The following is a 13,152-nucleotide window of genomic DNA, read 5'->3' on the forward strand; positions in this document are numbered from 1 at the left end:
TCATCATTATTATTACACTTTATCATTACTTAAGAGTGATGATAGAAGAATCGTGTGAAATAACAATCATTGGCCAGTAAGGTAAGGACAGGAAATGTTCTTGGGGTTAGTGATGTCTAGAGGTCATATTCGTGAGTGTGAAGCACTAAGGCAAGAGAGGCTCAACAACTTGGTCCATGAAGTGGATGGGAGCAAGAGATACTCAGCAGCTAAAATAGGAGTTGGTGATGCCTTAGATCTGGAGTTTGGGGAGAAGCAAGTATCAAGGATGATTTCTAGGTTGCAATAACTGATGAGTGGAAGTAACAGAAGACAGGAACACTGGAAGAGACCCAGACATAGCAAATAGAGGGTGATGAGTTCAGTTTGGGTTGTGTTGAGACATCTAAATGACTGTCAAGTAGGGCAGTTAGAAATACTGGTCTAGAGCTTAGAGGGGAGAGCTGCTAAGCTAGAGATTGGAACCCTCTGCCTGTTTTGGTGGTTATTAGTGCAGGGGGTGAGGATGAGACTGCCTGGGTCCAGCATTTGAAGGGAGAGCAGGGCTCAGGGCAGTGCTGTGGAGTTCCAACATCCACTGGGCATGTAGTGGAGGATGAGCTTGCGAAAGGAACAGAGGGTATGGATAGAGGGGTAAAAAGAAAACGCTATGTGTTTCCTCAAAATGGAGGGAAAAGAGATTCTGGTGCCCAGTGATGCTGTTGAGAAGTCAGGTAAAGTAAGGACAGGAAGTGTCCTTTGGGGTAGTGATAGTGGAGGTCACCAGTCACCTTAGTGAGAGCTTGATCACTTGAGACAATGAGGGTGGAAACTAGGGTAGGAAGGACTGAGGAGTGGGGACACAGTATGGAGACATTGAATCTGATCAAGTTTTTAGTTTGCTCTGAAGGGGAGGGCAGGGTCACTGTAGGGTGATGTGGGGAAATTGGTAGGGGAAATCCAATTGAGAAAGATGCTGAATATACATGAGAAGAATGATCATCAATTTTCTAAGTTACAGGAGACAATCCAAAGCATAGGTGGCAGGATGCTCACTTCTTCAGTCAGCACTTATGTAATTGAGCAACTAGTATATGCCAGACTCTAACAGGTGCCAGGGATACTCTCATTAAACAAGCCCGACACAATTCCTGGCCATATGGAGCTTATACTTTGGTGGCAAGAGACTAGCAATAAGTGTGTAAATAAATAATTTATCTGGTGTTAGCTGCCATATAAAATATATAAGGAATAACTAAGGGAGGAAGTTTTGAACTTGTGCTCAGTGCCAGAAATCATATTTTTAAACTGTGGTAAAATACACCTAACATAAAATTTACCATCTTAACCATTTTTTTTAATGTTTACTTTTGAGAGAGAGAGACTGAGTAGGGAAGGGGCAGAGAGAGAGGGAGACAGAATCTGAAGCAGCCTCCAGGCTCTGAGCTGTCAGTGCAGAGCCCCATGCAGGGCTCAAACCCACAAACCACTGGATCATGACCTGACCCCATGTAGGACGCTTAGCTGGTTGAGCTCTCAGGGCACCCCTACCATTAACCATTTTTAAATGTACAGTTCGGTAGTATATTCACATCATTGTGCAACTATACTCCATAACTTTTTCATCTTGCAAAATTGAACTCTAGCCATTAAACAACTCCCCTTTACATCCTCCCCCAAGCCTCTGGCAACTTCTATTTTCTGTCTCTAGGAATATGACTACTTTAGATACCACATATAAATGAAATCATAACACTATTCCTCTTTGTGGCTGGCTTATCTCACTGAGCATAATGTCCTCAAGTTTCATCCATGTTGCAGAATGTGACAGGATCTCTTTCCTTTTTATGGATGAATAATATTCCATTGTATGTATATACCACTTTTAAAACAAGAATAGGGGCGCCTGGGTGGCTTAGTCGATTAAGCTTCCGACTTTCGCTTAGGTCATGATCTCGCGGTTCGTGGGTTCGAGCCCCACGTCGGGCTCTGTGCTGACTGCCAGCTGAGAGCCTGGAGCCTGTTTCAGAGTCTGTGACTCCCTCTCTCTCTCTGACCCTCCCCTGCTCACGCTGTCTCTCTCTCTCTCCTAGAAATAAATAAAACATTTAAAAAAAAATAAAAAATAAAACAAGAATAATTTTTTAGCATAAGTACCCTAGTGATACTTTAAGTATTTAAACTTTTTTTTTTTTTAAACCTGAAACTCAAGTTTACCTGGTCATCCTGTATTTTATCTGGCTATCCAAAAGTTAAAAGACAGGCTTGGTCAACAGGAGTTACAATCTTTTTAAACTCTGACTCCTTTCTCCAGTGCTAAGTCTCTAAGTAACAGAGGCTTAAGGAAGGGAGAGGGGAGAAGGTTAAAAGCAAACAAGATGTTAGCAAAAGCAGAGAGGAAAGGTTAATGTGATCAGGACAAAGTGGCACTTCATTAGAAGAGGGCTATAATTACCATCTAAGAAGTCAGCGTGCAGGGTCAGAAAACAAAGGGGGTTCTGGCTTCCGCTATCAGTGGCAAATTACTTTGTCTGAGGCTGTTTTCCTATTTGTTAACTAAGAAAACACTGACCTCCTAGGGTGGATGTGACGTTAGATAATGTTAAAAGAATCTAGTGTCAAGCCAATATGACCTATTGCTCTTCTGCCCCATACTTTTGCTGCTAAAGCTTCTGTACAGCGAAGGAAGCAATCAGCAAAACTAAAAGGCAACCAACAGAATGGGAGAAGATATTTGCAAATGACGTATCAGATAAAGGGTTAATATCCAAAATCTATAGAGAACTTATCAAACTCAACACCCAAAACACAAATAATCCAGTGAAGAAATGGGCAAAAGACATGAACAGACACTTCGCCAAAGAAGACATCCAGATGGCCAACCGATACATGAAAAAATGTTCTACATCACTCATCATTAGGCAGATACAAATCAAAACCACACTGAGATACCACCTCACACCTGTCAGAATGGCTAACATTAATTCAGGCAACAACAGATGTTGGTGAGGATGCAGGGTTTCTTTTGCACTGCTGGTGGGAATGCAAACTAGTGCAGCCACTCTGGAAAACAGTATGGACGTTCCTCAAGAAATTAAAAATACAACTACTCTACGACCCAGCAATTGCATTACTAGGTATTTATCCAAGGGATACAGGGATGATGTTTCAAAGGGCCATATGCACCCCAATGTTTATAGCAGAGCTATCAACAATAGCTGAAGTATGGAAAGAGCCCAAATGTCCATCCATGGATGAATGAATAAAAAAGATGTGGTATACACACACACACACACACACACACACACACACACACAGGAATACGACTCAGCAATAAAAAAGAACGAAATCTTGCCATTTGCAACTTCGTGGATGGAACTAGAGTATTATGCTAAGCGAAATTAGCCACTCAGAGAAAGATAAATATCACATGACTTCACTCAAATGAGGACTTTAAGATACAAAGCAGATGAACATAAGGGAAGGGAAGCAAAAATAATATAAAAACAGGGAGGGGGACAAAACATAAGAGTCTCTTAAATACAGAGAACAGAGGGTTGCTGGAGGGGTTGTGGGTGGGGGGATGGGTTAAGCAGGTAAGGGGCTTAAGGAACCTACTCCTGAAATCATTATTGCACTATGTGCTAACTAACTTGGATGTAAATTATAAAAAAATAAATTATAGGAAAAAATTTAAAATTCCCTTGGAAGAGGCAAAAAAAAGAAATAGGGTCAGAGTAAGCCAAAACAGCTTTAAAAAGCCTGCTGGTGGCTGAAAATGCCTTGTCCCTCCTCTCTCCTGAAGGATTTGCATGGGCCTAATTCGAATCTTTCGTCCCTAAAATTCTCCCCAGTCTATTGGCAAAATTTCTAACATTTTGGACTTCACTTTGTTGCTTAAGGTATTGACAAGGTATTGAACCTTGTCAAAGATCAAACCGCATCAGAAGGTGTGGCTCTACTACCAGTCCTTTGGGGTTGGGCTGGGAACAGATTTGGTCCAGGCAGTTAGGCGACTTCAGCAAGATCCCGACTCCTCTGAAAAGCTCTAGGCGCGGCTGGGTGCCGGGAGGGGAGGCGGGAAGGGAGGCCGCGCAGCCGCCNGAGCGGGAAGTCTGAGGAGACCCCGGAGGTGCCCGGAGGCCACGGTGCTGCGCCTCTCGGTTCCCTGGTCTGTAGAAAGCGCATCTTCCCAGGGGTGCCAGTTCCTCTACCAAATTAAAAACAAGCGAACAAAAAAAAATCTCTGAAAATTATTTCTGCACTGTGTTATGTTTGATTGTAAGCAACCCAAAGGCCTTGGCTTGCTTAACTTTGTAACCTGCACGTAAATGTTGAACTGAAGCTAATGGAGAGCGGGAGAGTTTTGAAGGCTCCAGAGAGAGCAAGAGAGGTGAGGAGAGCACTGCGCAAAGTCAGAGAGCCTGTACCAAAACAAAAAAAACCCGTAGTGCCTTAAGAGTAATGACCCTGTTTTGGATAATGACTGAATGTATGCCAGCGCTGTGTTTAACATTTCCCATCTTTACAATACCCTGTAACGTATTTATTGACCCTGTTTTACAGAGGAGAAAGCAGGCGCTGCGAACTTATGTGACTTTACAGTGCCACCCAGCTGGCATGGGTCTGAGTTTAGTCTGGCTCCAAAGCTTGCACTCCTTGTATCGAATCAGGCTTTGAGAATCGTGTCCCACTTTATAAATAGCCAGGAGGTTAATATGTAAGGCAATTCTATTGAAATGCCCCCTTCCACTATGCACACACTTTTTTTAAAAAAACCATGCCAAAACAGCTTTTTTACAAATTTGACCTTGCTTAATCTAGGCTCCCCTGTGGTTGATGTGTCACCAAAGTCTATGGTATTGAGAAAGGAGAAAGCAAAGTCTTTCATAATCATTCATGTTTAGTTGGATGTGTGCACATACTAGGTGTTGCTAGAATGGAAATACTTTCTTTCCTAATAGTTTACACGTGGAAATAAGAGACAGTGAATAGTTCCTTCAACTCCTTTATTTATGGAATTGACTTTTTCAGCTATCGTTGGACACAAGGTCTCCCAAAGAGCAGGAGCAGTAAAACAGGTGGCTAGGCCCGCTTAAAGAAAATGTATTATGACATACTTTAGTTGTACAAAAATGTATAATAATACTAAAACATAAACCCATATGTCCATCACCTCATTTAATAAAATCAAGCCTGCTTTTCTGTTGTTGTTTTTTTTAATGTTTTATTTATTTCTGAGAGAGAGAGAGAGAGAGGCAGCACGAGCAGGGGAGGGTCAGAGAGAGAGGAGACACAGAATCTGAAACAGGCTCCAGGCTCTGAGCTGGCAGTCAGCACAGAGCCCAACACGGGGCTCAAACCCACGAACCGTGAGATCATGACCTGAGCAGAAGTCAGACGCTTAACAGACTGAGCCTCCCAGGCGCCCCAAGTCTGCTTTTCAAGCACAGCCGTTTATAGGTAACACCACCTACATCTCCATTTGTGGCACCTTGGGGTATATAACCTGATGCCTGGAGTCACTGCTCTGGCTCCTGCCCTTCTCTGTCCTGAAGGAAATGTCCCTCCCACAACCCTTATTTTACCTGTCCCAGCTGCAGAAGAGTCCACTGTATGAATGCGCCGTACCTGAGCTTTTTAAAAAGTGCATATTTTTCCCCACATACTAGAACAATCAATGACATAAAACCACTGTGGGCTATTTTATTGATATTTTATGTCTGTGAAATTGGGATGTATCTTATCATTAATGATGAAATACGATAATTTAATCAGCTCATATTAATGGATATGTTTGTATTTTGCTGTTTGCACACAGTGCTTCGACTAGCATCTGTTTATCCTTACCTTAGAGATCAGTGAGGGGGGCGCTTGGATCAAGGTCAGGGCCTGCAAGAAAAACGCATGCCCATATTCTCTTTGGTTGGGAGTTTACTGCATGAATACCCAGAAGTGTGGCATAGGCTGGGATTGGAAAACAGAGCTTCACGGCGAACTGAAATGACAACTAGAACCTGAGGTGCCTCTTCTTACCCCTTGAAACTTCTCAGAGGGGAGGAGATGTTTGGATTTGTTGGCCACCATCAAATGCAGAGCTCCTGGTTCAACAGTGTTTCAAGCCAAACATTCCAGAGGCCATATCAGCTCCCTGCTATCCAACCAGACTGTGGTTGCACGGGGCTGCCGTGCCCGTCTTCGGTTTAGTTGGTAACGGCCAGGCTGATTTCCCACCAGTGCGCCTTGAAGGAGCCATGGCAACGTGCATAGAGAAATCAGTGGTGTGGCTCATCGTTTCTCAGAGTTGGCCTTGGGCATGCTGTGCACTGGCGCTTCCTGGTTTTTCCCCCTCATCTGCCATCTAAGTAAGCATTCTAGGCATGGACAGAGCATGGAGGGAAGATATGTAATCCTGTGTTTTTGGGAAACATATCCTGATTGACTAGAGCACAGGGTCTACCTAGGAAAGAAGTAAATATCCTGGTTGATTCCCCCACGTGCCACAGGGCAGCACAGTGAGGGTCCGATGGTACCTGCACATGCAATGGGTGCAATTGGCAAGGAGCTGCAGAATTAGGCTCCTGTCTTATATGGAGTTGCTGGTTACCTGCTCAGACTTCTCTGGGGATAGTCTTTATCTTTACTCAGGATGTAAACAAATCTCTGGGGAAGGAAAGGCAAGGTCTTTATCTTTGCCACTCTGGAACATCTTGGGAGGGAGAGGTCTCTGCAAGCTTTACTACCTTGCAGTGTCTCCTTGTATAAATACTCTTAAATTTGTGTAAGTGCCTGTGCTCAGGGACTTCAGACAGTGCAGGAATATGAGATCTACCTGGAGAATTCTCTCCCAGTGTAGTGCATGCCGGATTGGAAAGGATAGAGGGCAAGAAGGGGCTAGAAGGGGCAAGAAGATCAGCTGAAAGAATTTGCAGTATTTTAGGAGATGAAAGAGGACTGAGCTAAGGTGTCACTGGAAGTTAAAATGGGGAGGAAAGTTAAATATGAGAGACCTTCCAGGGGAGAATGTTATAGGTCACGGTGACCACTTATACATCGGAGGTAGAGATGCTGTCGGAGTTTAGAATCTGGCAGACACGGACAGTGTTGACAATGTTAACGAAGACAGGAAGATCAGATATTAGAACTATGAATCTGGGGTTCTGGTGTGTAGTAGAGGAAGGATGGTCACAAGGCAGCTGAAAATGCAAGACAAGCTGGTCAAACAGATCCAGGGCAGGATGGAAAGAGTTGGACGTTTTTGCTGCGTTGGAGGAGACAGCAGGAACCTCTGGGAGTGAGTGATTTCTGAACAGGAGAGAACAGAAAGGTACAAATGCTGAGGACTGAGACCAGAATCTTTAACATGTGTAAAAATGTGTATATATTGAACAAGCAGGAAGGAGAGGAGCCAGGAAGGGGAGACAGTGGACCAGACCAAGAACCAGGATAGTGCTGGGCCCTGGGACCCAAGGGAAGGAATTTCAAGATCATTGTTAATTGTTGTGGCACCATTTAAAAAAAAAAAAAAGAAAAAAAAAGTGGTGAGGGCTGAGCCAGAGCCTCTGGGTCCAGCAATTAAGAAGCCATTGGTAGGGGGTGCCTGGATGGCTCAGTCGATTAAGGGACTGACTCTTGGTTTTGTCATGATCTCATGGTTCTTGAGTTCAGGCCCCGCGTTGGGCTCTGTGCTCCACTTGGGATTCTCTCTTTCCCTTTCTCTCTCTCTGCCCTTTCCCAGCTCGCTCTCACTCTCTCTCTCTCTCTCTCTCAAAATAAATAAACTTAAGAGAAGAAGAAGAAGCCATTCGTAGGGGCTCCTAGCTGGCTCAGTTGGTGGAGCCTGTGACTTTTGTCTTCGGGGTCATGAGTTCAAACCCTGCATTGGGTGTAAAGTGTACTTAAAAAAAAAAGGAAGTCATTGCTAAAGTGGTATTGTTTGAGAAGCTAAAGACAAGGGCTAAGCAGATGGGATAGAAAAGAAATGGAGGCGGCCTGTGAAGACCTCCAGAAGATTTGGTGGTAGGAGAAAGGGGGTTGTAGGAAGGGAGCTGAAGAGACATCGAGGGACCAGGCAAGGATTTTGGGTTCTGTCTGAGACTGGAAGGTCTGGGGGCATCTGTGAGCAAGGGCATGGTCCAAGGAAGAGTGAAGGGGCAGGGAGGTGGGCTGTGCAGCACACACTGTCTGGTGCAGTGCCTGGCTGCGTGAATTAACCTACAGCAGAGCAGAACCTGCCTGAATCTACCACAGCTTGTTCTCACATCAAGCCCATCTGACTAGTTTCTCCCACACTTCTCTCGCTGAGGGCATGACTTAGGCTTGTCCATCAGGGTGAAGGGTCATTGTCATGGAAAACATGGGCTTCAGTTGTTTCCATTTATTCTCACCTTAACCCCCATGGGTCTTTCTTTACAAAGTCCTGAGTCCCAGTGGCTGCTCAACTCCCTATTAATTTGTGTATTTGGGACATTACCCTTTTCCATTTAGCATCACCATCTGTTCCCACCTTCCACCACAATCACTTCAGCCTCCGACTCTTAGGATTCTAAAAATTTCTTCCTCCTCCTACGTGCTTTATCATTAGGTCTCAAGTTGCCTTTTAGCTCACAGTCTGTTACTGTCTCTGTTTTCCCTTTCCTCTTTTGGCATTATCCTCTTCCTTGGTTTTGCTCTAAGATAGATATCCTCTCTGGTGAATGCATTTATAGCCTTCGTACCATTTGGCAGACCTGGTGAATCACAGTTGGTTTTGCTATATATTGGTGGTTAAAGCTTTGTGGTGGTTAATTTTCTGTGTCAACTTAGCCGAGCTGTGGCATGTCCAGTTATTCTGAGTGTTCCGTGAGGGTGTTTTGGCTACGATTAACATTTAGGGGGCGCCTGACTGGCTCAGTCGGTAAAGCATGCAACTTTAGATTTCAGGGTTGCGAGTTGAAGCCCCATGTTGGGTGTGGAGCCTACTTTAAAATAAATACACTAATAATTAAATTAAATGGCATTTAAGTTGGTAGACTGAGCAAGGCAGATTGTCCTCCCTAAATGTGAGGAGACCCCATCCACTCAGTTGAAGGTCTGAATAGAACAAAAGGCGACCTTCTGTAGAGTGAGCTGGAATGCCTCCTGGCCCACTGCCTTCACACTGGCACATTGGCCTTTTCCTCCTTCAGTCAAAGTGAAACAGTGGCTTTTCCTGGCTCTCATCCTGCAGCCTGTGGACTAAAACTACCCCATCAGTTCTGCTGGGTCCCAGGCCTCAAGCCTCAGACTAAAACTACATCATCAGCTTTCCTGGGTCTCCGGCTTGCACTCACCCTGTGGGTCACGGCCCTTGTCAGCCTTCATAATCCTATAAACCACTTCCTTAGGCTGTCTCTCTGCATGTGTGTGTCTGTGTGTGTCCCCATCCCGCCGGTTCTGAGCCTGGGGAGAACTCTAGCGCAAGCTTTGAAACGATGCCAAATTGCAGGTCCAAGGAACAGCACCCATAGTGACCCTTGGCCTCTCTCAGGGTGTGGGTGCATGGCCCTTGCAGCTCTGCAGACCAGGACTCAGTTTCTCTTCTAACATCATGAACAAGACATGCCATCTAGCAGTGGGGATGGATGTCTGTGTAGCCATCCCTTAGAATGAAATCCTATTCTAGAGGGGCGCCTGGGTGGCTCAGTCGGTTGAGCGTCTGACTTCGGCTCAGGTCATGATCTTATGGTTCGTGGGTTCGAGCCCTGCGTCGGGCTGTGTGCTGACAGCTCAGAGCCTGGATCCTGCTTCGGATTCCCTGTTTCCCTCTCTCTCTGACCCTCCCCTGCTCACGTTGCCCGTCTCTCTCTCTCTCTCTCTCTCAGAAATAAATAAAACATTAAAAAAAATTTTTTTAAAGAATGAAATCCTATTCTGGTGCTCCTCATGTCCGCCAAACTTGAGTCTACCTGGGTGCCCGGTGCTGTGCTGGACACAGACAGAACAGATGGCCCGTGTCCTCTCAGAACTTCGAGAGCAGTGGAGAGTTTTCCCCTAGGTGTTTCCTATGGAGAATAACAGTTATTAATGTCACTCTCTGCGTGACCCATGTGAGAAATTTCTTTTACAGTTTAGTGCTGGGAGAAGCTTAGTTTCTCCTTAAAAAATTAGTCTGTCTTATTGCTTTCTCACAGCAAGAGCAATGTAAATGTTTTTCCTTTTTCACTTGGCTGCCTGGAAGCTTAAAACCACATTAAACTTTATAGTAACAAAAGAAGGTCTGCATATATATATATGTTCCCACTGCCCTCCTGATCTGGATTCTTAATTTTTTAAATATTTTTTATAACGAATATTTAAAAATTTTTAAGTACATTTTACCATTTAATTGAATGTCTTTGTTGTAAGTAACCTAAAATATAAGATGAAGTATATAAATCAAAAAATTTTAATGCAGCTAAAGTTATTTCCTTTGAAATGGAAGAGATACTCTAGGGAAGTATCATGTTGATTTTTTCCCCTTTGTAACACTAAACACAGTTTGTAACTATTTTGTCTTCCTCTATGCCCAGTACCTGGCATGGTGCCTGGTTTGTACCAGCCATTCTGGAGAATTTGTTAATATTCAATGAATAGCAGAATGATTCTGTGATTTTACTTTATAGTAGTTATCAGTCACATGTTAAGCCACAAACAGCTCAAATATCTAAAAGGTCAGAATGCTTTTTCTGCGTCAGTCTTTTTAAGACAAAATTGGTTTAAATTGTTTTTTTAATTATTTTATTTCTGTAGAAAGAGCGCACACGAGAGAGAGAGAGAGAGAGAGAGAGAGAGAGAGAGAGAATCACAAGCAGGCTCCATGTCCAGTAGGGAGCCTGACTCGGAGTTCAGTCCCACAAACTGAAATCATGACCTGAGCCGAAGTCAAGAATCAGATACTTAACTGACTAAACCACGCAGGCGCCCATTTTTTCAAAATTTATTATTGTATTTTATTTTTAGAGAGAGAGTGTGTGAGAGTGAAAATTGGTTTAAATTGTATGTGCCCATGATCATTGCATTTACATAACTAAAAGGAAGAAGATAAAACTAGCTAGAGATAATTATGGTTAGTACTCTTAAGAATAGTCTTCCAGAGCTTATATGAAAATATATATCCAGATAAATGCTTTTCAGAGTTCTGTTTACAAAAATGGGGTCATACTAACCATTCTTTGTTGCTTTTTTCACTTAACTGTTTTCAGTGACCATCTAATATTAGTATCTCTTGAATTGCTTCATAATTTTAAATAACTGCAGAGGACTCCATTATACTTTATTATAATTTACTTAACCAATCCATAGTGGTGGGACTTAAGGCTCTTTTCAGTTGCTGGCAATTATATGGAAGGTTCTCCGTACATTTTTCTGAACTTGTGTTATTTACTCAGGATAAATCCTGAAAGCAGGATTGCTGGGTCTTAAGGAAAGGAGTTTTTAAAGACTCTAGAAAGATGGTAACCATTTATATTCCCATCAGCTACTTTCTCACACCTGTGCCGGTGCTAGGTGTCATTATTGAATCAGATTATCTCTTTGGTACTGGTTCAGGTCTTCTTGGTCTCATCTGACCCTTGACAAAATGTTCTGTCCAGCCACCACCACAGCCGCCAACTCTGACTTTGACTTCATTCTCTTCCCCAAGCAGACACACCTGCTCTCGCCTCTGGCCCCTGGTCTCTTGGACGCAGCTGAGGTGTGAGTTTCTTGGGACCCACTCAGCTTCCACACACCTGCCACAGGATGAACCTTTGGCAGTGATATTTGGGAGCACCAGGATCAATTCTTCTTCCTCCTTTCCCTGGAGATGGACTCCCCAGAGAAGCAGTAGTTCATACAGGCTCTGGAAAAATTCAAGATTGAGACAGCCAGCCTGTTACTGAGTGCTGTTACTAAGTTACTAAGCTCAGTAATACAGCCTCAGACCTGGTTCGTCCTTCTCTGTCTCATTCCCCAACCCCCACCTGCTTCCACTTTCCAGTCTTCCTGGGAGAACAACCCCCATAAAAGTATTAGAACACAGTATAATGCTTTCTAGGGAACCAAAGCCAAGATATCCCTTCTCTTTTTTAAGTAATCTCTTCACCCTATGTGGGGCGTGAACTCACGACCCCATGATCAAGAGTCTACCAACTCTACCAACTAAGCCAGCCAGGTGCCCTGATCTCCTTTTTCTTAATAGTTATATACTATTTATTCCTTAGCATGTATAATTGAACCACCTGTGCAGCCTCAGGTTATGTCTAATTTCTTTGCCACTAAAACCAGCCAAAAATCTATAATAAATGTCCTAGAGCAAGTATCTTTACTTCTGCAGGATAAGTTTAATAGCACTGAAAACAATAAAAATAAATTGAATTGGCAAGCTGATGGGAATCAGTTCATTAAGAAAAAAGACATTATCCTTTGGGATGCCTGTCTGCCTCAGTCGGTAGAGCATGTGACTCTTGATCTCAAGGTCATGAGTTTGAGCCCCACATTGGGTACAGTTCCTTATAGTGAACTGATGGACAAGATGGGATCTTTTCCAGGAGTTGGAAATTCAGCCTCAGTTATTAGGGGTTTTCCTTCTTCTGTAGGGTTTCATCCCAGGAGATCCCAGGAGACTTAGATGATTCCCAAGGAAAAAAAAGAGTGTCTAACCTTTACTCCATCCTGATCACAGCTGATGCCCTCACCAACAGAGCCTCATACTTTCTAAAAGGCCAGCAAGCCTGCTGTTCTGTGCCAGGCTTACAACAAGAATTTGAGGCTTAGAACCTAGGATTCACTTTCTAAGAGCTTAACCAACTGAGCTACCCAGGCGCCCCTCTAGGGTTTTTCTGTAAGGCTCTTCATCTTCCCTTATTGATCTGAAAGGGGTGTCCTATGATAGTACAAGTGATTTCACTCGCATTTCGTTAAGCATCCTCTTCTTTTTGGCCATGGAAGTGTATCAGCTGCATTTGTTGACTAATCCATCATTTTCCCACATATTATGCATAAATTGGGAGATTTAAAAAATTTGGTTACAGAGGCAACTGGGTGGCCCAGTTGGTTAAACATCTGACTCTTGATTTCTGCTTAGATCATGATCCTTAGAGTCATGTGATCAAGACCCTCCTTGATCTTAGTCTGCTGCAGCCTGCTTAAGATTCTCACTCCGACCCCCCCCACCCCCCCGCCCCCCCCAACACA

At 43.7% G+C, this 13,152-nt stretch overlaps 1 protein-coding gene across 1 annotated transcript in view; it reads left to right on the forward strand.

The window, feature by feature from the left end:
- The first annotated feature begins 11,429 nt into the window (after positions 1 to 11,429).
- Positions 11,430 to 13,152, forward strand: part of EBPL (EBP like) — a 21,185-nt gene continuing 19,462 nt past the window's right edge. Inside the window, exon 1 of the mRNA XM_077752646.1 lies at positions 11,430 to 11,514. Coding sequence (XP_077608772.1) covers positions 11,430 to 11,514 — 85 coding nt within the window. The remainder of the gene's footprint in view (positions 11,515 to 13,152) is intronic.

This window comes from Crocuta crocuta, unplaced genomic scaffold (genome assembly GCF_008692635.1).
Source record: "Crocuta crocuta isolate KB4526 unplaced genomic scaffold, BGI_CrCroc_1.0 scaffold190, whole genome shotgun sequence".
NCBI lineage: Eukaryota > Metazoa > Chordata > Mammalia > Carnivora > Hyaenidae > Crocuta > Crocuta crocuta.